Consider the following 25610-nt stretch of genomic DNA (forward strand, 5'->3'; position numbering starts at 1 on the left):
CTTAAAATGTCGATTATCTTTAGAGTTACTTTCAAAAGACAGACTTTTAAATATAATAATTAAAATATATATGCTATTCACACGCCCAGAGATGATTTTATATCATTAAACTTCTGCATAAATATGCTTCAATAAGCAATTAAACCAAAGGCTCAAGTGTGCATTTTAATCCCTTTTCTCTGTGAAGTCTTCACAGTCATGTACCTTTGATCTTGCAGTCGTTTCTGGCACCAGATTCAGATATCAGAAATGAACAATTACCACTTAATAGAATGCAATTCAAAGACAATGGAGTCTAATGAAATGGGGCTTTGTTTTAAACAAAAGTGAAACGTTTTCTAATAGTTGCAAAGAAACAGTTCTAAGCACATTAAAGAAATCAGTGTACGATCTGAACATCTCGAGAGCTCTTAATGATCTTCTAGACACCAAGCAGTTTGGAATTTGGAACTTTTCTTGGGGAAGTAAGGCTCTCTGTACTGGGCTGTGTTTCTCTTCATTTCTTTTACCCATGCTTGTTTTTCTTGCTCCTACAGGCTGTTCCACCTCCCAACTTTGAGATGCCAGTCTCCATCCCAGTGTCCAGCCACAACAGTTTGGTATACAGCAACCCTGTCAGCTCACTGGGAAACCCCAACCTTTTGCCACTGGCCCACCCTTCTCTGCAGAGGAATAGTATGTCTCCTGGTGTAACACATCGACCTCCAAGTGCAGGTAACACAGGTATGTCCTCATAATAACGCAACCGTGGCAAATCATTGGAAGCAGCCACCCTTGGCAAAGAAGGCTGTTTTACCTACAAGACACTGAGTGTTCCAGCTTTCCATTTGTTACGTTCCTTCATCACTTAATACCCATCCCCATCTAGGTCTTCCACATGATAAAAACCTAACCCTGTTAGCCTGTCTTTCAAAATCTTTCATAATCTGCAGTTCATATGTTTAGCCTATCACCCATCTCCTCAGGTGGCTATATTTTAACTGCATACTTTCTCAAAGAGAACACCAAATATCCTGTCTCCATGCTTTTGTTTCTCCTCTTCTCTTGCCTAAAATGCCATTTTCCCTCTTACCGCTAGCCAGATATCACCTTTTCTGTGAAACTTTTTCTCTTGTGTCCCTTGATAGCATTTATCTCCTTTAGTTATTTATTATTTTGGTCATTTTTTTATTTATCAATCCAGTAACTTATAGCACAGAGGACTTAAGGCAGAGAATAAAAGTGATGATATAGCATAATTTATAAGAACTGTGAATTAAAAACAAAACTAAGTCAGAAATGAAGATAAGAGCGTATCACAAGGACATACACAACTGCCATAAATTTGTGTCTATACTTCCAGGAGATTCTTATGGTTATACAATTCACAGTGTCTCAGAGAAAAGAAATCTTTGCTCAGGAAAAGTCTGGCCATTCTTAGAACTCAGATCAAGCGATACACGATATGATTTACTGTATTGAGTATGGGTCCATTTCCCCACTGGGCTTACAGGACCTTGAAGGAAAGAATGTCCTCTTGCTTGTCAGGTTCACGGTAGGAACTCAGTAAATACTGAATAAATCCTTCATATTTCTAAAATAAGCACCAAAATTGAATTTCTAAATTGTATACACCCGATCATTATACATTTACATTTTATTTCTTAAAAAGCACTTAATAGGGAATTTTAATATGTCTTAGACATACTTTTTATTAAAAGTAATTTATCCACAGAAGAATTTTTCCTTCAGAATACTTATATCTGCCTTAGAATTAAATGTGCATTACTTTTTAGTACAGAAACTTCATGTACAGGATACAATCAGCCACGTTAAAAAAAAACCTTCATAAATCTTAAATCTGAGAGATATATGTAAAGGACTTATGCTGTTATCCCTACTTCTTAATATGTTGAAATTTTTCATAAGCATTTCCTTTTAGATCATACTCAAATGCTGTTGAATTTCCTATTTGATGAACTCATGCTCATTTATTTTTTAAAAAAACTCATGGCTTATTTCCAAAATATTTATTTGGTTGGAAATAATAAACTCTTTCCTAAAATGTAATGAACATTTTCTTCTAATTCCAAACCCAGTACCAAATAATAATAATAGCAATTAGAAAATAATCTTGCTGATATTCTATTCTTTTAGCTAAATTTTGTTTCTTAAAAAGTAAAACTAATTATTATATTCAGTACCTTTTGAAACATCCCAACTCCCATAAATGAAGATTGCCAAATTTTAACCTGCTTTCTTAAGCTGCTGCTGCTGCTAAGTCACGTCAGTCGTGTCCGACTCTGTGTGACCCCATAGACGGCAGCCCACCAGGCTCCCCCGTCCCTGGGATTCTCCAGGCAAGAACACTGGAGCGGGTTATAATTTCCTTCTCCAATGCATGAAAGTGAAAAGTGAAAGTGAAAGGGAAGTCGCGTCCGACTCTTAGAGACCCCATGGACTGCAGCCCACCAGGCTCCCCCGTCCCTGGGATTCTCCAGGCAAGAACACTGGAGCGGGTTATAATTTCCTTCTCCAATGCATGAAAGTGAAAAGTGAAAGTGAAAGTGAAGTTGCGTCCGACTCTTAGAGACCCCATGGACTGCAGCCTACCAGGCTCCTCTGTCCATGGGAGTTTCCAGGCAAGAATACTGGAGTGGGTTGCCAGTGCCAGTGAATAAACACATGTCTCTAAATTTGTGGCCAATAAAGCCTGTCTATTGTATTAGTAAGATTCAGGTAGTAAAGGAGGTCATTCACTGTTAGAAGATTCATGAAACGACCAAAGTGCTAGGCAGTCAGCATTGCACAGAATTAATTGTATAAAATATATTTACAAAAAATTAAGCATCAGATATATGGTTATTTTAGCATATAATAAACTTTACTCTTCACTTTCTAGAAAATGCAATCTTAGGAAAACAAAATGTAAAAATACAGTAAACATTTAGAGACCATTCAAAGACTAGATTTTTTGACTAGATTTTTTTTAAAGGTAATCTTTCTTAGGTAAAAAGATGCTGCAAAATGTCAGTGATGGAATGTATTTTTAGTGTTTGAGCACAGCATGTCACAGTAAAACAAATGTCAGCCATCTGACCTAGGTAACGCTTGACAAATGTAGGACTCTTGGGAGAATCCTAAGAATACCACAGTTGCTAGAGGTACAGCGTGCTGTCCCGTGGGCCATTAGCCGTTCTCCTTTTGATCTTCCTCTTTCGTCCGCAGGTGGTCTGATGGGTGGAGACCTCACGTCCGGTGCAGGCACCAGTGCAGGTGAGTGGAGGCCCCAGTACTGGAGTGCGTGTCATTCTTGAGCAGTCCTGTACTAACTTGGTGATCTGCAGAAGTAAGTCTTTTCAATAAAGCTGAGAGATCAGGGAGACTCATGGCAAAATGGCCCCAAGAATTTCTAAAGCATTTTGATGAAGCAGGAGTGCTCGGATAGTAACTTAGAGATGACTGTTTATTAAGTAGACCTTTCCATAATACAGCTTCAGCTAGTCAACATAATCGGAATTGGGAGTTCTAATCAAATCAGTTTAATCCTAGGAACCATCTCTGGTGGCCGCCAGAGTACCTTTAGCAAACCTTGCAAGTCACGTCCTTTGTAAACGATTTCACATTAAATGTGAATCACTTTCTACACAAAGTACTGAACGCCTGTTTACTTCTAAAGGAGAATATGTAAAGAAAAGGAAGGAGTGAGATTGTAACCATTCAACAATACTGTTAATAAAATAAAACCACATTTGGGATTAAAATGAGTTCTTAGAGAATATAAACACAGTGCTCCTCTCATAAAAGCACATTAAATACAGTTCAGCTCTGTAAGAACTTCTTGCATTATGGCCAGTTGGTCTCCTAGTCACATTTCCCCAGGGTCCCATGTTAATTCATAGTAGTGTGACTACTGAGATGTCAATGTCATTTCCAATGCAGAGGTAAGACAGCACAATACTTTCTAATGCTAACTGCAGTTCACTATTGGCATAACAAGTAACCATGGTAATTCCTGCAGTAGAACATTCTATACATTTAAAATAGCAGGAGGCAGGCATGATAACACAAGGTTATGTTTGAAATATCAAAAAAATTCAAGTTTATTGAACTATCTATGGACAGCCAAATTAAAATATTTTGCCAGGTTCCACTATAATAGGCTGTTAATTGTAAGAAAGAAGATTAAAAGTTGGCATATAGAAACATGTTTATAAATATGTCCATTTGGGAGTCATGTTTCTTATTTCTGATATTGGCTCTTCACTAATGCAGTAAGTAATGAAGAAAAAGTGTAGGAACTAGTGGATTAACAAACAGAATCAATGGTCCTGACTTCCTGTTTTATCTAGCTGTTAAGGATTAGGTAGTCAGATTAATGATTAGACTGAATATACTATTTTGCTGGATATTGAAACAAAGGGCTCTTTTTTTTCCCTCAAAAAAAAAAAAAAACCTCAGGATTTGTAGCCTGAAAATTATAGACCAAAACTAGACCATTGTGTCTTGGATTCAAGTCTCTGCCAGACACTATGGCTAGAGGGAGTGGTGGGGCTGAAAACTGGTTTGTCTCAAAGTCCAATAAAAAGGTAAATAAGAGTAGTTTAGATATTATGATATTTTATCCAGTATCTTGATGCATCAGTTTGCTTGCTTGTATGAGAACAGCTAATAACAGTGATGAAAGTTAATAGGAAAAACATGTGGAGTTGGGGAACGGGTACTCATCTTTGATGACATGGCCTCTTGTTACTGCGTAATAGCTAAAATGCTTTAGAATTCTATATTGAAAATAAGCGTTGTTCAATTATGCTGTCATTGTCAATTCCCTGACAGTCCACTAAGTTAAATGGCCCTCTGGGGAGAAAGAAGACACTCAATCTTGTAAACATAAAAGTTAGCCACATATAGGCTATAGCGTCATTGAACTAAAAAAAAATCTTGTAGGCTTAGCAAATTCATTCCCCAACTTCAGGACCTCTGCCATAACTCAAGAATCTTTTACTTCAAAAATGGAAGGAAGTTAAAAAAACAACACTCAGTTGGTCCACCTTGATGATGATAAATACTGTATCTTGATGATTGTATCTTTTAGTGAGGAGCATATAACAGTCAGTTTCTGTATAGTTATGAAAGAGTTACATCCCCACTTTTTAAAAATAGAGGAAGAAGCCCTTTCTAACTCTGGTTCCACAGAACACCTGTTGCAGATGCCACTGAGTCTTAAGCTTAGCTGCTATGTCCTGCCCACAGACTCAGCCGTCTGCCCCTTCTTGCTCACACCAGCCTGTATCAAATGTCAGAGTGAATATATTGGTGCTGATGTCAGAGAATCACATAACACCAAAGGAAACAAGGCCAGTCAGAATGTCTCTGCATTTTCAGAAAAGAAAACTAAAGCAAAACGGCCAAAAGATACCTTCCAAATTTTGAATATTGTCATTGAAATTCAAGGTCTCAGATAAAGTTAGAAACTCTGAGGTCAAGTGGCAGGACTCTGCAATTAAGTTAAAATATTTTTCAGTCTGTGCGTGCTCAGTTGCTTCAGTTGTGTCCGACTGCAACCTCATGGGCTGTAGCCGGTCAGGCTCCTTTGTCCATGGGGATTTTCCAGGCAAGAATACTGGAGTGGGTTGCTATGTCTTCTTCCAGGGATTGAACCCGCATCTTGTATGTCTCCTGCATTGGCAGATGGGTTCTTTACCACTAGCCTCCAGCTGGGAAACCCTTTTCAGTCCAATTTTCTTCAGTATCCACTCATCTCAACTTGCAAAAAGAGTATAGTCTCATGAAGGAAGGAAGTAAATTCAATATTTATTGTATTTCTTTAAAACCAAGAAACCAAAGAAGTAAGCATCCTTCCCTCTAAGCTCAATCATAAAGTATAGCATCTTTTGCATCCACTCACTCCCTGTACTATACCTCTCCCTCATCCCACCGTCCACTGAGTCATCAGGTCTTACCAACTTACCAAATGTCTCCAAGGTATTTCCTAAATCTACCCCGTTTCTCTCCATTCCTATCTCATTGCCCTGGTTCAGGCTCATAGCAACACTCCAAAACTATTTCCAAAGATCCCTAATTCATCTCCCAACCTCACATTGCATCCCACTCCAGACTCCCCATTAGTCTTTATCAAAGCCTTAAACTCATTGTAGGTCTTCATTCAGATGCTTAAACTCCAGCAATGATTTCCCAGCTCTTTCAGAATTAACCATGAGCCTCTTATCTCTATGGGCTTTCCCAGTGGCTCTGCGGTAAAGAATCTGCCTGCAATGCAGGAGACATAAAAGGTTGGGGGTTCGATCCCTGGGTCGGGAAGATCCTCTGGAGGAGGGCATGGCAACCCACTCCAGTATTCTTGCCTGGAGAATCCCATGGACAGAGGGGCCTGGCAGCAACAGTCCATAGGGTCACAAAGAGTCAGACACAACTGAAGAAACAGCATGCTTGCATGCTCTTATCTCTGGCCCATCCCTACTCTCTGGTCTTCAACCTTCTTATTTTCTGCCACTGGCATCAAGAACCCTGCACTCAAGCTCTAATAATAGCAAATATCTAAATTACTCTTACTATATGATTTACAAAAAAAAAAAAAAACCAAAACTTTTATTTACATAGCAGCCCTTTCATGTAAATATTCATATTATGCTCTTTCTATAGTCAGGGGACCTAAGGCACAGAGAGATTAAGTAATGGCCCAAGGTGGAACCCAGAGTGCATGTTCTTAACTGCATTGTGCTTCCACTTCCTAAACAGCGTCACAGCTTCTTGCCTTTGTGTGAGCATTCTTAGCATTCTCCTACTTCATGCTCCTGAGCACTACTTTTCTTCCTGCAGAATTCAGTTCAACCATTCAGAAAATCCTTTCCTGACTCTTCCAGAAGGAATTAGGCATCTTTCTTGCCTACATTGTTTATCTCCTTGCATTGTAATTGCATTATCTGGTCATACATCTGTCTCCTGGACACTTCCCTCTGGGGGCAAACTGTCTTCTTCAGTTTGTATTCCCAGCTCAAGATACAAGAGTGAGGACATGGCAGATATTCAGTAAATCCGTGTTAGCCGAATAAAGGAAAATTTGATCTTCTAGACATAAATTTTTTATACTGTTTATATGGAAAAAAGAAAAAATACCTCAAAGAAATAATGTAATTTTACATATAAAAAGATATACCCAAAAATAAATAAATAAAATAAAATAAAAAGATATACCCTTGATCTGTAATTCACAGAAATAACATAATCTTCTGATACTGTAGATAATGAATAATGAATTCATTATTTGATTAAATGGCTGAGCACTATTAACCAGTAAAGTTTTAAACAAACTTTAACTTACCTAATGGAAAACCTGAAGGGCTGATATATATCAGTAAATAAAACATAGACGGGTACCTCTGACCATCACAAGTTTCTGAAAAGAAGAAACTTATTGCTTAAGTTGAAGTCCTTTCATACATGAAGGTGAGAGGCGATAAAGAAGAAACAGGATGGGGTTGTACTCTTGATGTAAGGGAAATATACACCAAGTCATTGTAATACGTTAGTAATAGTGACATTTGTAGGTTTCAGTTGACAGTTAATTCATCCACGATTTAATCCTTTACTTTCAAGAGCCAAAATTGAAAGTCATTGCTTTTAAAATTACATTTTGTCATATCTCTACACATTACAGCTTTTAACATGCTGCTCTTAGTGCTTACAGATGATTGTATGATCAAGTTCAGTTGAGTTTCTGTATTCATTAGGTTTAATCGTTAGCACAGCAGTGCCTTGTGTTGGATTATTCATTTTCTTATTGGTGCCCTTTGTTTTCATGACATAATTGCTTTTTTATTGAGTGGAAAGTACCAGTATGCTCAAGGTTGTACTGTTTCCTGATTGAGATTTAAAAAAAAAAAAAGGGGGGGGTGGTCGAGGAGCAGAAAGAAAATCCTTTAGGAATCTCGTTGAAAAGTCAGGAGAATTGTACAGCCTACATAACTATTTGACAATAAGGCAAAGGATATTTATGTATATTGGTTAATAATTTTAATTGGCATTTATTGTAAATTAGAGATAATTTTATATAAAAAGAAACTAACAGCTGTTTCCTTATTTTGATTGTTAATTGTTTACTATTTTATGCATTTGGTTGTCAAGCATTGTCACTTCTGGAATGCTTAATTTCTATCAGCTAAATACATGGAGACGTGGTAGTAGCAGTGTGTTGCTGTGGAGAAACCACTGAGCAGTGGCTGAGGAAGGAGACCTGGCTTCCAGACTCTGAAAAGACTCCACCTGGCAAGACTTTGGGCCATGACTTTGGCCTTCTGAACGTAGCACTCACATTAGGGATAAGACACAAAAGTCTCTAGGGTCCATTTACATGTAATGTTTTATGATCATATAATCATAAAAGTTTTCACTGACATGACATTTTTGTAATTCATTTAGCATTGTAAAATAAAAATTTAGCATATCATAAAATAGAACTAAATGAGAAGAGGAAAAGTTCATAACAATGTTTAATTATTCTATACCAATACCATTGCTTTACAACTATTTGTTTTTGAAAATACTTATCAAAATTTTCTTGGCTGACTTTCTTATCTACCAAGTAGACTACTCTGCAGTTCTTACTCAATGATTTAAAATATCGATGAGAAGTGGTTAAAAATTCAGTTTAAAAGAATTGGCTTTGACAAGTTTCCCTTTTTTTGGCCTAACAAAACACAACTTCAGAATCAATATTCAAGAAAAGGAGATTACCATTTAGTTACTCTCAAACAAAACTTTTTTGTTAATATAAAAATATAATTTTATATTACTTTTTAAAAATTTGTTAAGCAGCCTATGAATAAAAGCTAAGTTAACAGTTGGATTCTTTTGCAGTATTATGTTAGTTTCAGTTGTTCTGAATAAAAATCCTGAGCGCATTTTCAATTTTACCTTGGGAGTTCACCCAAAACATAAATAAAGATCCAACAGCATTGCTTTATTACTATCTATGCAATTCAGTGACAGTGATATTTTTAACCCAAACCAAGGTTATCTAGATTTATTAAAAGAAAATAAAAATACTGTCCTTTAGTTGGATAACCTACAGCACGTGATAATCAGCCACTGCCAAGAAAATCAGTGTCCACTTCCCAAATACAAGCCCTGGCAGGTTGTAGATCAAGTGGTACCTTGACACCATTCTGTAGAGGCCATGTTGAAATGAGAGGCAGGTGAGAGAAGACAAGTGGGTGTTATAGGCTAAGTCAGGACACCATCTACTTTCAGCCCCTTTGGTTTGAATTAATTCTTAAGGACTTTGATTTCCAGAAGGAAAAACAAAATTTCAAATTTTAACTTCCCCAGAGAGTGTTTCAGCAGATTTTAGAGCCTTTTGTATATCAGTGATTTCTGACCTCACCAATTGGATCCTTTTTATCCCCTTTCTATTGTATTCAGTAAAGCAATGTGAAAATTGGTCTCTTCACTCATATCCCACTGATTTAACCTAAGAGTGTGATTAATAATAAAATTTTGGTCTTTTTAATATTGATTCAAGCAGTTAACATTTCCTCCCTAAATTATGAGTTTTAGTCAAAGTTTGCTTTTTTTCTCTCAGCATTTTTTTTTTCCTCGCACAGTGGTGGTTTCTCTCTTTCCCGCTTTTGGCATCACCATAAGATTTTATTTGGAGATAATACAGAAGCTCTTTTCAAAATCATTAGTGATATGAAACTGCATCAATAGACAGCAGATCCTGGCGGAGGGATGTGGTTAAAAAACCCCTCTTGGAAATCAATGTTTTACCTACCGGGGACTTTTTGGGGCTTCAAGGCTTTCGGCCAAGAGTATAATGTGCTGTTTTTAGACAAACCTTTGCCAGTCTTAAATTTTAGTTAGGCTTATATAGTATGTTTCACTTGAATTTCAGTTCTAAGTGTATAGTCATGAAAGTCTCATATTTGAAAGATCAAATATATTCCTTTAGTTTATGTGAGAGGAAACTCAGGGGCGTCCCTCGTGGCTCAGAGATAAAGAATCTGCCTGTGATGCAGGGGACCCAGGTTCAATCCCTGGATCGGGAGGATCCCCTGAAGAAGGGAATGGCAACGCACTCCAGTATTCTTTCCTGGAGAATCCATGGACAGAGGAGCCTGGCGGGCTATCGTCCATAGAGTTGCAGAGAGTCGTACATGACTGAAGCAACTGAGCAGCACACAAAGGAAACTGTATTGTACCAAAACCTTGTATAAATAGGTTCAATTTGTCATCTGCAGATGTGTTCATTAAGGAGTCACTCAGTTCATTCATTATTGCTCCATTTCAGCTATAGTAACTGAACATAATATCTACTTGGTAACTGTCTTACTAAACACTATGCCTTCCTTTCACAATTTTTTGACCTTAGACTCCACTTACAATCTCTGGTTATGACAAAGAACTGATTTGTTGTATTTGTACTATAAGACGGGGAAAAAAATCCCTGCTATATTAGGTTATGATGATATAATAATATTATATTATCAGTCACATCCTACTCTTTGTGATCCCATGGACTGTAGTCCACCAGGCTCCTCTGTCTGTGGGATTTTCCAGGCAAGAATACTGGAGTGGGTTGCCATTTCCTCCTCCAGGGGATCTTCCTGACCCAGGGATCAATCGAACCCAAGTCTTCTGCATCTCATGCATTGGCAGGCAAATTCTTTACCACTGAGCCACCTGGGCAGCCCATGGTAATAATAGTAAATCTAAATATGTGGTCAATTTCCCTATTCAAACATGATAACATTAATTTACATAAAAATCATGTAAAGGAAACCTTGGGTATTAAGCAGCTCGGAGAAAACTGTAAAATCATGGAGCAAAAGTTTTGCTCATGCAGTAATTTGGGAAAAATACTTTAGAGGCAGATATTCAGAATAATAAAATAACCAAGAAAAATACATGATGTTCGAGTTACTTTAGGGAAGATGTTGTCCTTGGAAAGTCGGCGAATCCCCACATTGCAGGATTGTGGTGAAAAGTAAATGAGATCTTCAATACAAGGCAGCATTGAGCACGCTTTCTGCCCTAGAGTAAGTGCTTGTTAAAAAATGTTGGCTCTTGTTAGTATTACAATTATCTATATTCTTGACTTCCTAAGCAAAAAATAAAGCTTGGTTTAATCTAGTCCCAGTAATATTTATGAAATGTGCAGGGTGTGAGTAGTGCTCTACTAGGCTTCACCAAGACAGATGCCGGCCACGGCCCCTACCCTAGACGGTGGGAGTAGAGAGGAGACATTAATAAATCCCAGGCAGAAAGGGAGCACAGTGCAGTGCAGTGCAACACGTTTCGCTCGAACATTATCATCTTCTGATGTGTTTGCAGCAGTTGTGTAAATGTTAAAACCACAAGTAATTATTCTTTCTCTTCTGTCACGTTCTCTCTAATTTGAACTGTCTCAATATTTTTGTTTAGAAAAATGACTGAAAGAATGAGCAATTGTGTCAATAATGAAGACACCCCCTCATTTTTTAGCAAAGAGACAGCCCCCAAATCGCAAGAAGTGAACAATTAAGTGAGTCATAAATCTATCTATCATTCATTGTTAAGTGGAACTTTTTTTTTAAGATAGCAAGGTTCCATCTCATTTTTATGGTGCAACGAAAAACTATCCCTTCAGTAAGACAGTCCTCAGAACAGAACAATATTTTGTGTGTCTTTGTGACCTGGAAACATCAGATTGTCAACTTTTTTCTTATTTGCAAATGGAGCCTTTATTCTGAGAGAAGGGAAGATTCATGGATGCATTCTAAATCTGAAACATCTGGCTTTGGTAATAATGTAGTGGAAGCAGCTTGTGCTTTGGATTCAAATCAAAGCTCTCCCACTTACTGACAAGCCTTAGAAACTCCAGAACCTCAGTTTCCTCATCTGTCAAAAATCGGGATGAGAATGCCTGACCCACATGACTCTCAGGAAAGAAATGAGAGTGGTCTGCCAACACAAACCTGCTTTATGACACAGACTCCAGTCTTTGGAAGAATAACTTAGTACCCAGTAAAATTTCTTTACTTCTGCCTCACAATCCAGAGGCTACTGTATGTGCTGAATGTTTAAAGTTCTAGTTGCCAGATAGACTGTTAATTTCTCAAAAGATTCTAAACAGAACCAAGAAACATCAAGGACGAGTAGGCTCAATAGGAAATTCATGAAGGTCTGGTTCATCATCAGGGTGACCTAGTCAAGCTGAAGAGCCTAGTCTCTTTTTAGAATGTCTGCTGCCCTCCAACTGGTACAACCAAGAATAGTCTTGGCTTGGGTGTATTCTTGGGGTATTTTTCTAAGAATACACCACAAAAGACACTGAGGTTTCACAGGAGTTTCTTCTCAGTCTGACATTATGCATTATTATATTGTTTCCCTAAGAAACCCCCAGATAGAGTGGAGACTTGATTTTTACTTTTAAGAATCTGTAATCAGGAGTCTTTAGCTGGATAAAAATCAGAAATCTGATTTGCCCCCATTCTGCAGTAGGCATATTGAAATTTTCATTATTCCCAGATTTCTGACCTCTAAATGTTTTGTGGTTGCCTTTTCCCTTAGAGCCATCCCATGAAAAAGATCTCCTTTCCCCTCCAAAAAAAGAAAAAAAAAACCTGATTGTGATTTACAACAGCTGGATAACTTATAGTTGCTGTTGCTTTTAACAGCGTTTCAAGCATTCAGGGCAAAGTGAATGTAAGACTGAAGACTAGAAGGTCATAATTTTTTCCACTAAAAACTATTTTAGGTGTCTTTCTTAGAGTAGAGCAGTGGGTTATATGAGCCAGTTTACTGTTTACAATTAAAATTACATGAAAAGACGTAGGTTTATTTGCGACACAAAACAATGTCCTGACGTTGGAAACTAACTTAAAACTTTTTAAAGGTCAAATATAAAATTAACTGATAGTAGTGAACATTATTGGGCTTCCCTAATAGCCAGTTGGTAAAGAATCCGCCTGCAATGCAGGAGACCCCAGTTTGATTCCTGGGTCAGGAAGATCTGCTGGAGAAGGGATAGGCTACCCACTCCAGTATTCTTGGGCTTCCCTTGTGACTCAGCTGGTAAAGAATCCAGCTGCTATACAGGATACCTGGGTTCGATTCTTGGGTTGAGAAGATCCCCTGAAGAAGGGAGAGGCTACCCACTGCAGTATTCTGGCCTGGATAATTCCATGGGGTCACAAAGAGTCAGACATGACTGAGCAACTTTCACTTCAGTGAACATTATTATATATGTAACATCTTTAGTTTAACAAGATTGTATGCCGTAAATGTTTTCAGAATTGTTGAAAGAAAAAAAAAAAAAGAAACCTAAGTGGGAAAAACATTTGGCTGAAGTAAAAACAGAAAATCAATACATCAGAGGTTTAGCTCTATGTTCAACTTAATGTTTTCCTGTGGCGGTCTGCTCCAAATTCCCCAAAATAAAATACCATTAACAAAGTACTAAACAAAGTAATTTCTATAACCTATATATTAGAAATTCTTTTTTAGATACCTAATAGTGGATACTATAAGATACTAGACATTTTCCTATCATGTTGAGTGGTTTTGATGATGAAGTTGTTCTCTGAAATAGATGGTCGGTAGGTAAACATCTTTACCCTGTATTACAGGGGAGAAGATTATTGACTAAAATATTTCAGAATCTACCTTTAAAAGCATACTTAATCATGCTCTCAAAATAGCACACTGAAAGTTAAACAGCTTCTCTGGCATTTAGTGTAGCTAAACCCAATATTTCCTATTTGTAAATATTTATTTATCCAGAAGGAGACTAGAAACATGGTTTGGAACGTTGCCCCTTATGTAAGTCCAGTGTCTTTTGAACCAGAATTGCTATTTTTGACGCCCAAGCTGACCATGTTCCACATCACCTCTGACTTAGGAGGCCCCTTTTTAAAAAATATTTGTTTTATTTTGACTCTGCTGGGTCTTCGTTGTGGCCCACGGGATCTTTGTTTCGGCGGGCGAACTCTTGGTTCCAGCATGTGGGATCGAGTGTCCCAACCAGGGATTGGACCCGGGCCCCCTGCGTTGGGAGCATGGCATGTTAACCTCTGGACCAGCAGGGAAGACCCTTAGGGGCTCCTTTGAGTCTCATGTCCCTGGTCTCCCACTTGGTTTCCTCTCTTCGTGTTCCTGGAATTTTAGGATGAGATTGGATAGAGAAGGGTTTTCAGAGTCTCAGAGTACACCCCCGTTCCGAGGAGCAGGTCTGTGCTGTGCTTCGGAGCGTGGGCTCTGGACACACTGCTGGGTTCAAACCATGGCTTAACCAATTGAAAGCTGTTTGCCGTTGGGCAAGTTACGGGATCTTTCTGTTCTTTAGCTTTCTATTTATGTAACCCAAGGATACTCTTAGCACCTCACAGGGTTGTTGTTATGAGGATGAAAGGTGCTTTATATCCGTGTGTAATAGCCAGCACACTGCATAGGCGCGTGTACTGTTCTGGGTACGTACTGTGGCTGCATGATGTTGTTAATGCTCTTGGTCATTCATACGATATAAAATGCTTGCCGTTGTTAATATTGCGTGGTCGTGTTGGTGATGGCTGCCTCGGGAGAGTACGTGGGAGTGTCTGATTCAGATGACTTTTATGCTTCTCTCACACTAATGAAATCATTGCTTAGCGTGTGAAAAACCAAGGCGCAGTATAGTTAAAGAAACTCTAATGGAGACCTCATGACGAGGAACTGCATTTATCTGCTTAATCCGCCTTTGTCCTCATCGCCCATCTGCCTTGTAAATCTTCCAAGGCTGCTGCTTCACTCAGACCTCATTCCTCATGTCCTCCCTGGCAGATGCATCCTAACTAGCTCCCTCACAACAGTCTCACCCTTTAATGCCTCCTTTCTGCTGCCAGTCTTGCTTTTCTCTCGACACACAGCTAACAATGCCGCTTCCTACTCACAAACAACTTTGGCTGTTCTTTATCTATGGTATAAAGTTTAGTAAAAGTTTAGTATCAAGTCTCCAGTATTAAAGTTAACATGACCCAAGAGGCTTGTGTTAGCCAAGCCTACTTTCCCAGCTTCTGAAAACTGCATCCCCTGAAATGACCTATATTTCGACTTCACAGGAATCCTCATCCTTCTCAAACACAGTCATGACTCTGAGATCTATCATGAATTCCCTCTCTCCAGGAAGCCTCCCTCTGAACCATCTAGTAAAATCCAGTGCACTCTTAATTGCCACCCTTCTACCATTCTTTTTCCTAGGAAAGCATGCAGCCCAACTTTTGGTAGAAAGTTCTGTGTGAGTAAATTGTTACTGAAATTCATCTTGACATAGAGACAACCCGTGGCAGTAGACACTTGTCAGTGTGGAAGAAAAGATCCAGCATCTCCGAGTTTTCTTCTTCATTAGGGGGAAGTTCTACTTTATTTGATTCTGCTGCTTACATTTAACTAAGGTAATGTGCTAGGAAATGATTAACAGGTGCAGCAGATGAAAAAAGAAGCTTCAATTAGCTCTCTATTAACAAATTTAGTAGGTGGGCACTTGCATGATTTTCTGATTTGTATATTATGTGGTTGGTAAGCAGTTTGTCTCAGCGGTGTACTTGGTCATCACCTTAATGTTTGAAATTACCAAGTTACACATTACATTTTCAGTTCTTATCCCATGTTCCCTCATGACTTGTAGTGCCGTTTCTGAATAATTTTAATTTTTCCAGCATAATCGTCTATGTGTTTTGTGAGCATTTGAAACACGTAATAGACGAGTGCTCTGTGTAGTATTAGCCTCTCATTGCGCAGCATTTGGGGGAGAGTGAGTTCAAGGTGGATTAAGGTTGTCTGAAAGGTATCATGAGAGCCCTGAGGCCTTAGCTGATCCTTAAAAATGAATTTTGAGATAAACAGGAAGTCATACACTGCCAGTTACTGACCTGCTAGAGCAAAGACTCAGATGTATTCAGAGGATAGTGAGTTTGGCCATGGCCATTGGAAGTTAGGTTAGATACACAGAGCAGGTCAAACTGTGTCCAGCTCTGAGAGCCAAGCCAGGGCACTGACCCACTAGAGTTAAGTATGATCTGAAAAAGGAACATGAGAGAAGCAGCATTGGAGAAAGATTTTTTTATATAGAACATCTTGGGAGTGTACATTAGCTTTATTATCACACATATGCATGGAAGTTTGCATACAGCTTCAAGGAGCAATCTTCCTGCAGCCCATCGTTGTAAGGCCCGCTGAAAAACCCTTCAACTGGAGACCAGGAACCCAAACAGCAGGTTATGGAAAGACCTAGTCAGATGGCAGTGAAACCTTAATGCAGGATGGTGGCAGTGAAAATGGAAAGAGGCCTTTTTGAAGAAAAATTGACAAGATGTGGTAACTAATTAGATATGGAGTTGAAAGAGGCAGGGGGGAGCAGTCAAAAGATGACAACTTGAGAGACTACAGAAAAGATAGTGCCGATGAAAAAGGTTAACCTTGGTCCGTGAGAACTAGTTTCTGTTTTGTGCTGATTAGTTTTATATGCTTGTATTTATAATTTAAAGTCTAGGAGGAAAAAAATGAAATGAAAAGACTCATAATGTCTAAGCATCCAAATAGAAAGTTTCAGAACTTCGGGCTCAAAGAGAGCTCCACATTCAGTTGAGCTCTTTGAAACAAGGCAAAGTGTCCTCCTCGCAACATCATCAGCCAGAAATATGTTCTTTGAATTTACAACTTCTTAAAATAGGAGTCAATTAAAAAAAAAAATAAGTAGAGCAAGTGTTTTCAAGTTAACTGGAGAGAAAAAAAAATTTTTCTGCTAACACCACATTTGAAGTTCTGTATATTTACACTAGTCTTAATATAAGTGTTTAGAAATTTGTAACCCAGCGAGGTGGCTTCTATTATCCTTGATACAGATTACATCGTGAATGCTCAAATTGTTTTATGTGAAACAATATTTTTCATCAAATGAAACTATAAAACAGGCGAACTCTAAAGTTGGTCTGCTCTTCATTTTCTTATAATCTGTAATCAGGAAATCCATTCACTCGTGCTTTATAATTTTTGTGCTTTTAAGTGGTCAGGGGAATGTGACATCTGCATGCAGCCCCATCCAAATTGATCATCGTCCCAGGCAAAGGGTAATTTTCAAACGTAGCATGAAGAGAGGTGGAATCTATATCTCAGAAGTTTATTGAAGGGTAGCATTTCCCACCTCCCGACCCTGACTTTGAAAGAGACCATTCCGTTGGGTGAATTTATCTTAAGGTAAGACAGCAGCCTCAACAGAAGGCCACAGCACCCGGAGTGAGGAGGAGGCCACAGTTTCCGAGCCGGTTTAAATGCAGGCTCTTCTTAGCAGTAAACCGCACGAATGTATTCATCATTGATTTTCAAATGATAGGTTTCTATATCACTGGTTTAGGATCCACAGCCTCGCATTCCTGAATCTATATTATGCCAAAAGAATAACAACTTGGTGGCTGGAAACAGAAATGGTTATTATATGGCTCCAAAATGCTAGCTGGCACAATATGCTAAAAACAGCAGAAATTCACCGGTAAAAGGCAGAATTTATTTGTTCTCAAAAATAACTTTTATGCTCTAAAAATATGAATTTAAGAAGTGTCATCGTGGTTCAAAATATTTTACCTTCAGTATGTAAACACCTTAAAATATGTGACTAATCTTCTAAAATGGCATAATTTCCAAACAAGAGGAAATATTCCAAGAGGAAAAATAGAATGCTTTTCAAATCTTTTTTTTTTTAAGTTTTAAGGCATTTATTAGGTGAAAACCTAAAATATATGTTTGCTTTTTATCTCCCCCCCCCACCCCCCACCTACTGCTGCCCCAAATCATTGTTTAAAATGTGGGCAAAAGGCTTTGTTGGAATTTCTCAGAACTCACTCTAGAAAAAAATTTTTTTTTCTTAATAAAAAAAAAGCTTTTCTCAGAGCCTTCGTGCAGCATTTCCATTTTCGCACACTGGCCCAGTGCTCGTCATATCACAGGACAACACATTTCATAAAGCGGTTTTACTTCCTTTTAGCAAAATAACTCCTCCATGCAAACCAGTATCGGCATCTACCAAGCCTGGGTTTTAGTTTCTTCTGATCTGTTCAAGCTTCATTGCACTGCTTAACTGACTTTTTTTTCCCCCCTTTCTTTTGAAATTACCCAGCTAATTTTCCATTTGATTGTTTATTTAAACCAGATCTCACACAGGCTTAATAGATAAGTGACATAGGCATTCAGCGTATCTGTCAGTCTGAGCTTCGGCTGACAGGAAAGAAGAGTGCAAACTTTGTCTCGGTTTTCTCACTCCATTTTTATCCCATGGAATCTATTAATTAAAATGAAAGCCCTAGCATAGTCACAATAATGATTCAGTAAGACACATTAAATATAAAAGTCCTCTGAGCATTCTGTCTTACCAAGTGTCTTTCTACGTGAACATACCCTCTGTATTTCTAGCCAAAAAAGGTAAATATGTTTGTTCCTTGTAATCACTTTTGCCACAGAAAACTGTGCAAATTTCTTCTCAGCTTTTGGCATCATTAGTTGGCTTCAGAGAATATAGCTAATTTTCTTGAAGTTTTATTACAGAAGAGCAGCTTATATACAAATTCAACCAACATTTCTTAAGCAGCTACTTTATACTTGATACATTTTGCCAGGAGGGGATTGTTTGTTTTATTTTGTGGGTTTTTTCCTCCAGTAAGGTGGAGGATGTTATGCATAATCCAATTGACAGATTTAATCTTGTAGTTATTTGTTATACATTCAGCCTGTTTATTCATGCATAAAATAAGACAAGTAAAATGAAAGGGATATGAAGAATCAGTATGCTCTAAACATTATTAAAGTTGTGTGTGTGCATGCTCAGTCATATCCGACTCTTGGCAACCCCATGAACTGTAGCCTGCCAGGCTCCTCTGTCCATGGGATTTCCCAAGCAAGAATACTGGAGTGGGGTGCCATGCCCTCCTCCAGGGGATCTTCCTGACCCAGGGATCGAAACCTCTCCTGCATCTCCTGCATTGGCGGGCAGATTCTTTACCACTGCGCTACTTGGGAAGCCAAAACAGTGTACTTCAAATAGATTCTAATTCAAAAGATGTGCCCAAAAATATCTCCTGAAATATACTGGGGCTTTGCCTTCCTAATTCCTCACTGTATCTCGGGTCATCACAGAAATTTCCAGACTGGATCACACTATCAGGCCTTCCTAAATAGGACTCTCTAGCATTGTCCCCTTAAGGGCCTGTGTTCCCTCTGCTCTGCAGCCTTCAGGGGTCTGCATTTCCACCATTTAAAACCAAGACACATTAGCCTGGAATTCACAGGCTAACCTCCAGTGGGCTCCAGAGCCCAGCCCTCCATATTCCTTCAGAACCTCTGCCTCTTCTCTCATGGGTTCCCTTCTCACCGGGATCCTCACAGAGTCTCTGGCCGTCCTATGTAAATCACCACCGTGGCCCTTTGCTAGTGCCCAGTCACAAGACCAGAGATCTTTTTGTCTCCTCTGTTTTTTCAGGACCCACATCAGTTCTTGCCTCTTCCGTGAATCTCGTTCGGATAATCTCTTCCCTGCTGGGAACCCAGTGGCCCTTAATCTGGATTCCTCTGTGGCACCTCCCCCCAGGCTGCCCCGTCTTGGTGTGTACATCTCGTACACGTCCATATCGGATTGCCACAAAGGACCGCAAGGGCCTTGGAGGACCGGGGCCTTGTCTCTGCTGCCCCACAGAGTAGCACACGGTTATCATTCGTCCTGGGGTCATAGGTGCTGGGGTTTTGCCGTAATGATAATGATGACAGCAACCATGAGGTTTGACTGTCTCCTTTAGAGAGCCCCAGAAAACAGCTGTCTGGGTTTCCAGCAAGGGTTGTTGAATTGGCCTGGGTGGTTTCTCCGATTCTCCAGTCAGAGACGGTGGAGGAAACAGGGACTTCCGGTTCAGCTCAGGTTGCATCAGCTGCCTCTGCACCTCTGCCAGTCATGGGCCAGTGTATTTTGAGTTCTGAGAAATGGACACCTTCAGATAGCCGTTTGTCTGCTAATGGGAGGGGGAGAACTAAACATCAGAGACCCAAGAAATACCTTTCAGGACAGTTCCCACTCGCTGGCTACTCCTGTGCCTGGGGCATCAGCCCTTTAGTGGAGGCCTTACCCCCTCCTTTCAGCTCCTGAGGAGGAGGCCTGCTTTCTGAAGTTCTCCGTGAGCAAGAGAGCAGGGCTTCAGGTTCGTCCACTGAGCCTCGTGAGGGAAGCAGACCAGAGAGAAAAAAGCCATAGGGAGAAATCGCTCAGAGAAAAGGGGAACTGAAGAGCAAAGCGTGTGAGAGGCTGCTACGCCTCCCGCATGTCCTAGAAACTATAGCCTCGCTGGTGTGTCCTTTCTTTGCTTAAGGACACACAGACACACAAAATAAAACCCAAATCGTTGAACCGAAAGAGTGAGTCATGCCAGCCAGGCCTCCGCTGAGCTAGTCAATTAAAGTTCAAGACCAATTCGGTGCTTTTCTTAGGCCCTGAAAGACTGTCTGACTTTCCTCCCAACTTTTTTCTAATAGAAAAAAAATAAATAAATAAAAGTATATGCTGGCTTCCGGACAAGTTGATGTCTCTTAGGTTTCTTCTCATTAGGAGTTTTTGATCTTCCTTCAGCGGCATTTTAAAGAACTGATTGGGTTACTCCTGAGGAGGTTGTCAGTCATCCTGTGAACTTTCCATGTACGTTATTGTCTCACCCTGTTAATGCTTTCTTCATCGTCTCATGTAGTGTATGCTCTAGAAACATTTTGTGAGTCCGGATTTTTTGTTTCCTGAGTGCTCTCATTGTTTTCTTTTAACAGGGAACGGGTATGGCAATCCCCGAAACTCACCAGGTCTGCTGGTCTCACCTGGTAACTTGAACAAGAATATGCAAGCGAAATCTCCTCCCCCCATGAATTTAGGGATGAATAACCGTAAACCAGACCTCCGAGTTCTTATTCCACCAGGCAGCAAGAATACGATGCCATCCGTGGTAATGTGAAATTCCATGTTAAATAAATGTTGATAATGTTTTGTATACGTTTTTTGTATTTGTCTGACTTGATGGGTTACTTGCATGTTCCCAGAAAATCAACATGTCAGTGCTGTTGCTGCAGCCCTGTTTGGATTTAGCTCTTATTTCTGGCAACTGGTTTGCATTTCCCTTTTCCATGGGAAAAAAAAAAAAAAAAAAAAAGAACCAACATCTAATAAACTCCATTATCGGGCTGGTGTTCTGGGGCAAAGAAAACATTTCCTTTTAAGGCCCCCAATTTATAATTAGAAAAAAAATCATTACCTAGTACTCTGCTTATGGGATGTATGATTTGACCAATGGTAGAACCAAACTCACAGAGTGAGGTATTTCATAAGATTTTTACAGGATTGAACTAAATAAGTATGCTCTTAAGGTGCTGACAGTGAAAAATCTTTTTCATAATTTCTAAATGAACTCTCTCCCGTTAATTGGCATTTCTTCTCTTAGGTATATTGCAGTGATAATGTTTAATACATCACATGCCTGTGCAGTGCCTCAGTTCTCCTTTCCAAATATGTGTTTAATGCCAGTAATTACCTCTCAAAAACAAATTGTCTTAAAATTCTAGGCAATTGAGAACAAAGGTTATATTTTCCATCAAAAAAAAAAAGTTGTGGCACTTATAAGAATAAATATGAAATATAAATAATATCCCTGGAAGCTATCATTTTTCCTTCTCCTGGGTCTGAAGGACTAAGGTGAAGATAATCCTGTGGGCCCAAATTCAACAACAAAGAGACTCACATCCATGTTCTCCAAATTAGCTTTGCTTAAGAGCGAGAGAACATTTAAAACCAAGATTCAGTAGACAAATTTAGATCATTCTGCAAACACTTTTTTTTTTTTTTCTTTCTCTGCTCTGTGGCAAGCTTCAGGGTAAAATGGTCCTGCAAGCTGATTAGTTTATTATGGCACAGTGCAGATTAATTTTGAATATCAACCCCCCAAAATTCACATAATATGCAACATTCCCTTTGGAAAAGGCTGGGTCTAATAAATAAAACCTCCCACAGGCCATCACCAAGCAGTTTGGGCCACGCATCGCAGGCTGTCTCTATCAGCAGATTGATTCCAAGTGCCTTAAAACTGATGCTTTCCCAGGGATCCCATGAGCTGTGGGTCAGGACTCTGTCAGTACTAGCCACATGCAGTTGCCCCCTTCCTCCAGCAAGCGCACTTGCAAAGTACCATCTTTTTTTTTTTTTTTTTTTCCTCAAAATGTGGTGGTGAAATAATGAAGGTTGAAACCCTGACCTGTGCTGAAAACTGGATAGATTGTCTTCAGGTTGGAGACAAACCGCTCATTAAAGGAAACAAAGAATATCTTTGTTAAGGAGTTGTCTTTAGAGTCTGGGTTTTAAAGCTGTTTAAACTGTCATGCCTGTCAGAAGATGCTTTTCCTTTTGTTGAAAAGATTTTGCCCAAGTATAAATATTTACAGACACTAATTAATAAAACTCCTTCCCCATGCTCTCAGTCTGAGGATGTCGACCTGCTCTTGGTAAGTGGGGAGGGCACATCCCTTCAGTGCTACGTGCCAGGAAAAACCCAAAGCCGCCGTCAGGCGAGAGGTGGCAGCAGTAACGTGGAGGGATTTGGGGAGTTAGTGTGTGTCAACACTGATTATTTAGAAATCATTTCAAGTATCACTTACAGGTGAAATACCAGGTTATCTGTTTTTCTGTTTTACCCTCTGTAAGTGAAGGCTCATGTTTTCAGTGCATTTTTGGATTTAATTTATAGTACAATTGTAACAAACAAATGTCCTCAGTTATTTAAAGCCACAAACATACTTATTTTTCTAAGAATTAAATTCTCACGATATTTAAGTGTATATGAATTTTTAATCTCCTTGCTCTAAGGAATTAAATATACACGTTAGCTGTTTTACCATCTAGTTTGAGGGAAGTTTTAGAAGAATCTGAAAAAAAAGTGGTCAGAGCACCACCTGCTGGTCAAAACATGGCATGAACCCTCTACCCATCTGCTCTGCTATATGTACAACTGAACATAAAAACCACCGTGGTTGATTTTAATTTTTTTTCAATTTGCATTTGAATAAAAACTGAAACAATGGAAGTACAGTATACATATTTCATCAGTTTTCAACATAGTCTGTTTTTACCCATAATAAAGCTATGGTACTTGTTACTAGTTCAGTTGCCTAGGAGATACTGATGTAATGGGTTACTATGGCAACAGCTGGTCTCTTGAAGGATTGTAAATGATAGGGTTGGCAGAGTTCATAGAGACACATGTTAAATGATTAATTTCATGAGATTTGTACCAAGTTATCGCTTTATGTGCAAAACTAATACTGAAATCTAGTGTTTTTAACTTTAAAAAAAAATCTATTCCATAATATCTTTTTATTTACTTTAAAAGAATCAAAGGATAAATAACTCCCAGTCTGCTCAGTCATTGGCTACCCCAGTGGTTTCCGTAGCAACTCCTACTTTACCAGGACAAGGGATGGGAGGATATCCATCAGCCATTTCAACAACATATGGTACCGGTGAGTAGTTTTGCCATATTCAAATAATACATTAAATACTTTCTATTAAAAAGCAAAACGAAAATGATATTACCTATTACTCTGTTAGGAAGCTTTATTTAATACCTGTGGTGTTCAGATCATTATACCATTACCTATTCATTACTAAGACAAAGTGAATATCCACATGATTCTTTCTTAGTGACCAAAAGTTTTGTTAACCCAACCTGAATTCAACATAGAAAAACAATTTCAAGGAAAATGAGCTGTTTTTTGGGGGGTTTTTTTGATGTAATACTGAAGCTGAAGCTCCAGTACTTCGGCCAGAGCTAAATCATTGGAAAAGACCCTGATGCTGGGAAAGATGGAGGGCTTGGAGGAGAAAGGGGGGACAGAGGATGAGATGATTGGATGGCCTCACCAATTCAATGGGCATGAGTTTGAGCAAACTCTAGTAGATAGTGAAGGACAGGGAAGCCTGGCATGTTAAAATCCATGGGATCACAGAGTCAGACACAACTTAGTGACTGATACAATAGAAAGCTCACTTTCTCAGGATTGTTTAAAAAACGTTTCTAGATCATCAAATACTCGATACCTGCCTGTGATGCCAGATCGTAGTTCTAATAAACTGAAATTGCTTGCTGTACTATGTTGAAGTTTTCATGGAATACTTAATTTTTGGTGCATAGTATATATCTCTTTTGAATTAGAATTGTCCCTAATGTTTTATCTCCCTCCCTGCCCAAATTTTTGTTTAAGCGTATCATTCAATAACAGAATATTTTAAAAATTGAAAACGATTATCCTGTTCTCCATTTGGTAATTTCCAAAGTAAATCTTTTGCCTTCTTCTCTCGTCTTTGCTCTAGAGTACTCTCTGAGTAGTGCAGACCTGTCATCTCTCTCTGGCTTTAACACCGCCAGCGCTCTTCATCTTGGGTCAGTAACTGGCTGGCAGCAGCAGCACCTACACAATATGCCACCGTCCGCCCTCAGCCAGCTGGGGTAAGCAGTGTTACTTCTTTCATAACACACTTTCGTACATGCGTTTTTAAAGTGACAAGTGGCAACCTCTAAGTTTGTGCTCTGATGTCCCTTTAGAGGATGTGAGTTTCTGCCAGATCAAAATCTGAAAGTAATTATCAGGTTAATATCTTTCACATGGCTTAAATATCACTTTCCTTCTTCTTTATGAGGAGGGGGAGCTCTGTGATAACAGGGCATTTTATTTTCCTGTTGTTTTAGGCTGTATTTGTTTCCACTGCTCTCAGTGATAAAGTTCTCTTCAGTTAAGCTTTCACATAGTTAACATGGGACAGAAGAAAACATTTACAGTTACTAGTTCTTTGAATTTTTGCACTATTTCAGAGTTTTTTTGGCTCTCCATAAACCACATAGTTCTTAATGTGATTAGCATAGTTAGCCTTTTACTCAGAGGGTCAACTATTCCACTGATATACAGACCTCATATATTTATACTATAATATAGTTGTGTATTCATAGATATTGTATGAATGTACATATATGTATATGTACACACACACTAATTATTTAAATTTGGGTATAAAAATAGTTTTGGTTGTTTTCTGAAGTCAGAAGGTGTCTGTTTTCCGCCCCCTTGTGGTACTTTTGAGATATGTCTATATTATAGAAATAACTCCTGTCATTTATCAATGGAAAGGTTCAAATCTTAAAAAGCCCTAAATTCACAAATAATACTGCTTGTAAAACCATTAGTTTTATTTTTAAGTTTAAAACATGAACCAAAGACTTGACTTTCAGTTTAAGAACTCCAAAACTTCAGTTAATCTTCAAAAGAAAATACAAGGAGGATATAAAATATTTAAAGATAACCCATTTTTATATGTTAGAAAAATGCTATTTGTTTACCCCACTTTTACCCTTCTGCTTAGCCATTTGGTTAAAATAGTTAGCTAGTTCTATGTTCATATTCTAAGGAGACAATGAGAATAAAATCCTAATTAGAATAAAAATTATTGATTGATATCAGAGCTTCTCTTACCCCTCTCCAGCCCCACTAGCTTTCACATGGAATTGAGTTCACATAGATTAGTGCTCTGGTTGTGGAGTTTA

The 25610-nt window shown here is 38.8% G+C and overlaps 1 protein-coding gene across 21 annotated transcripts in view; it reads left to right on the top strand.

Annotated features, from left to right (window-relative positions):
• The window catches only part of MEF2C (myocyte enhancer factor 2C), a 178286-nt gene that overhangs the window by 142647 nt on the left and 10029 nt on the right, over positions 1–25610 (top strand). For 15 of the 21 annotated variants that reach the window (XM_044947313.2, XM_044947319.2, XM_044947321.2 and 12 more), the window contains 6 exons: positions 537–723; positions 3208–3255; positions 20803–20975; positions 22498–22521; positions 23406–23535; positions 24386–24521. In XM_044947313.2, the coding sequence (XP_044803248.1) occupies positions 537–723; positions 3208–3255; positions 20803–20975; positions 22498–22521; positions 23406–23535; positions 24386–24521 (698 nt within the window). The remainder of the gene's footprint in view (positions 1–536; positions 724–3207; positions 3256–20802; positions 20976–22497; positions 22522–23405; positions 23536–24385; positions 24522–25610) is intronic. The other 6 variants (XM_044947322.2, XM_044947315.2, XM_044947318.2 and 3 more) reach the window with 1 other exon arrangement.

This window comes from Bubalus bubalis, chromosome 9 (assembly GCF_019923935.1).
Source record: "Bubalus bubalis isolate 160015118507 breed Murrah chromosome 9, NDDB_SH_1, whole genome shotgun sequence".
Classification (NCBI taxonomy): domain Eukaryota; kingdom Metazoa; phylum Chordata; class Mammalia; order Artiodactyla; family Bovidae; genus Bubalus; species Bubalus bubalis.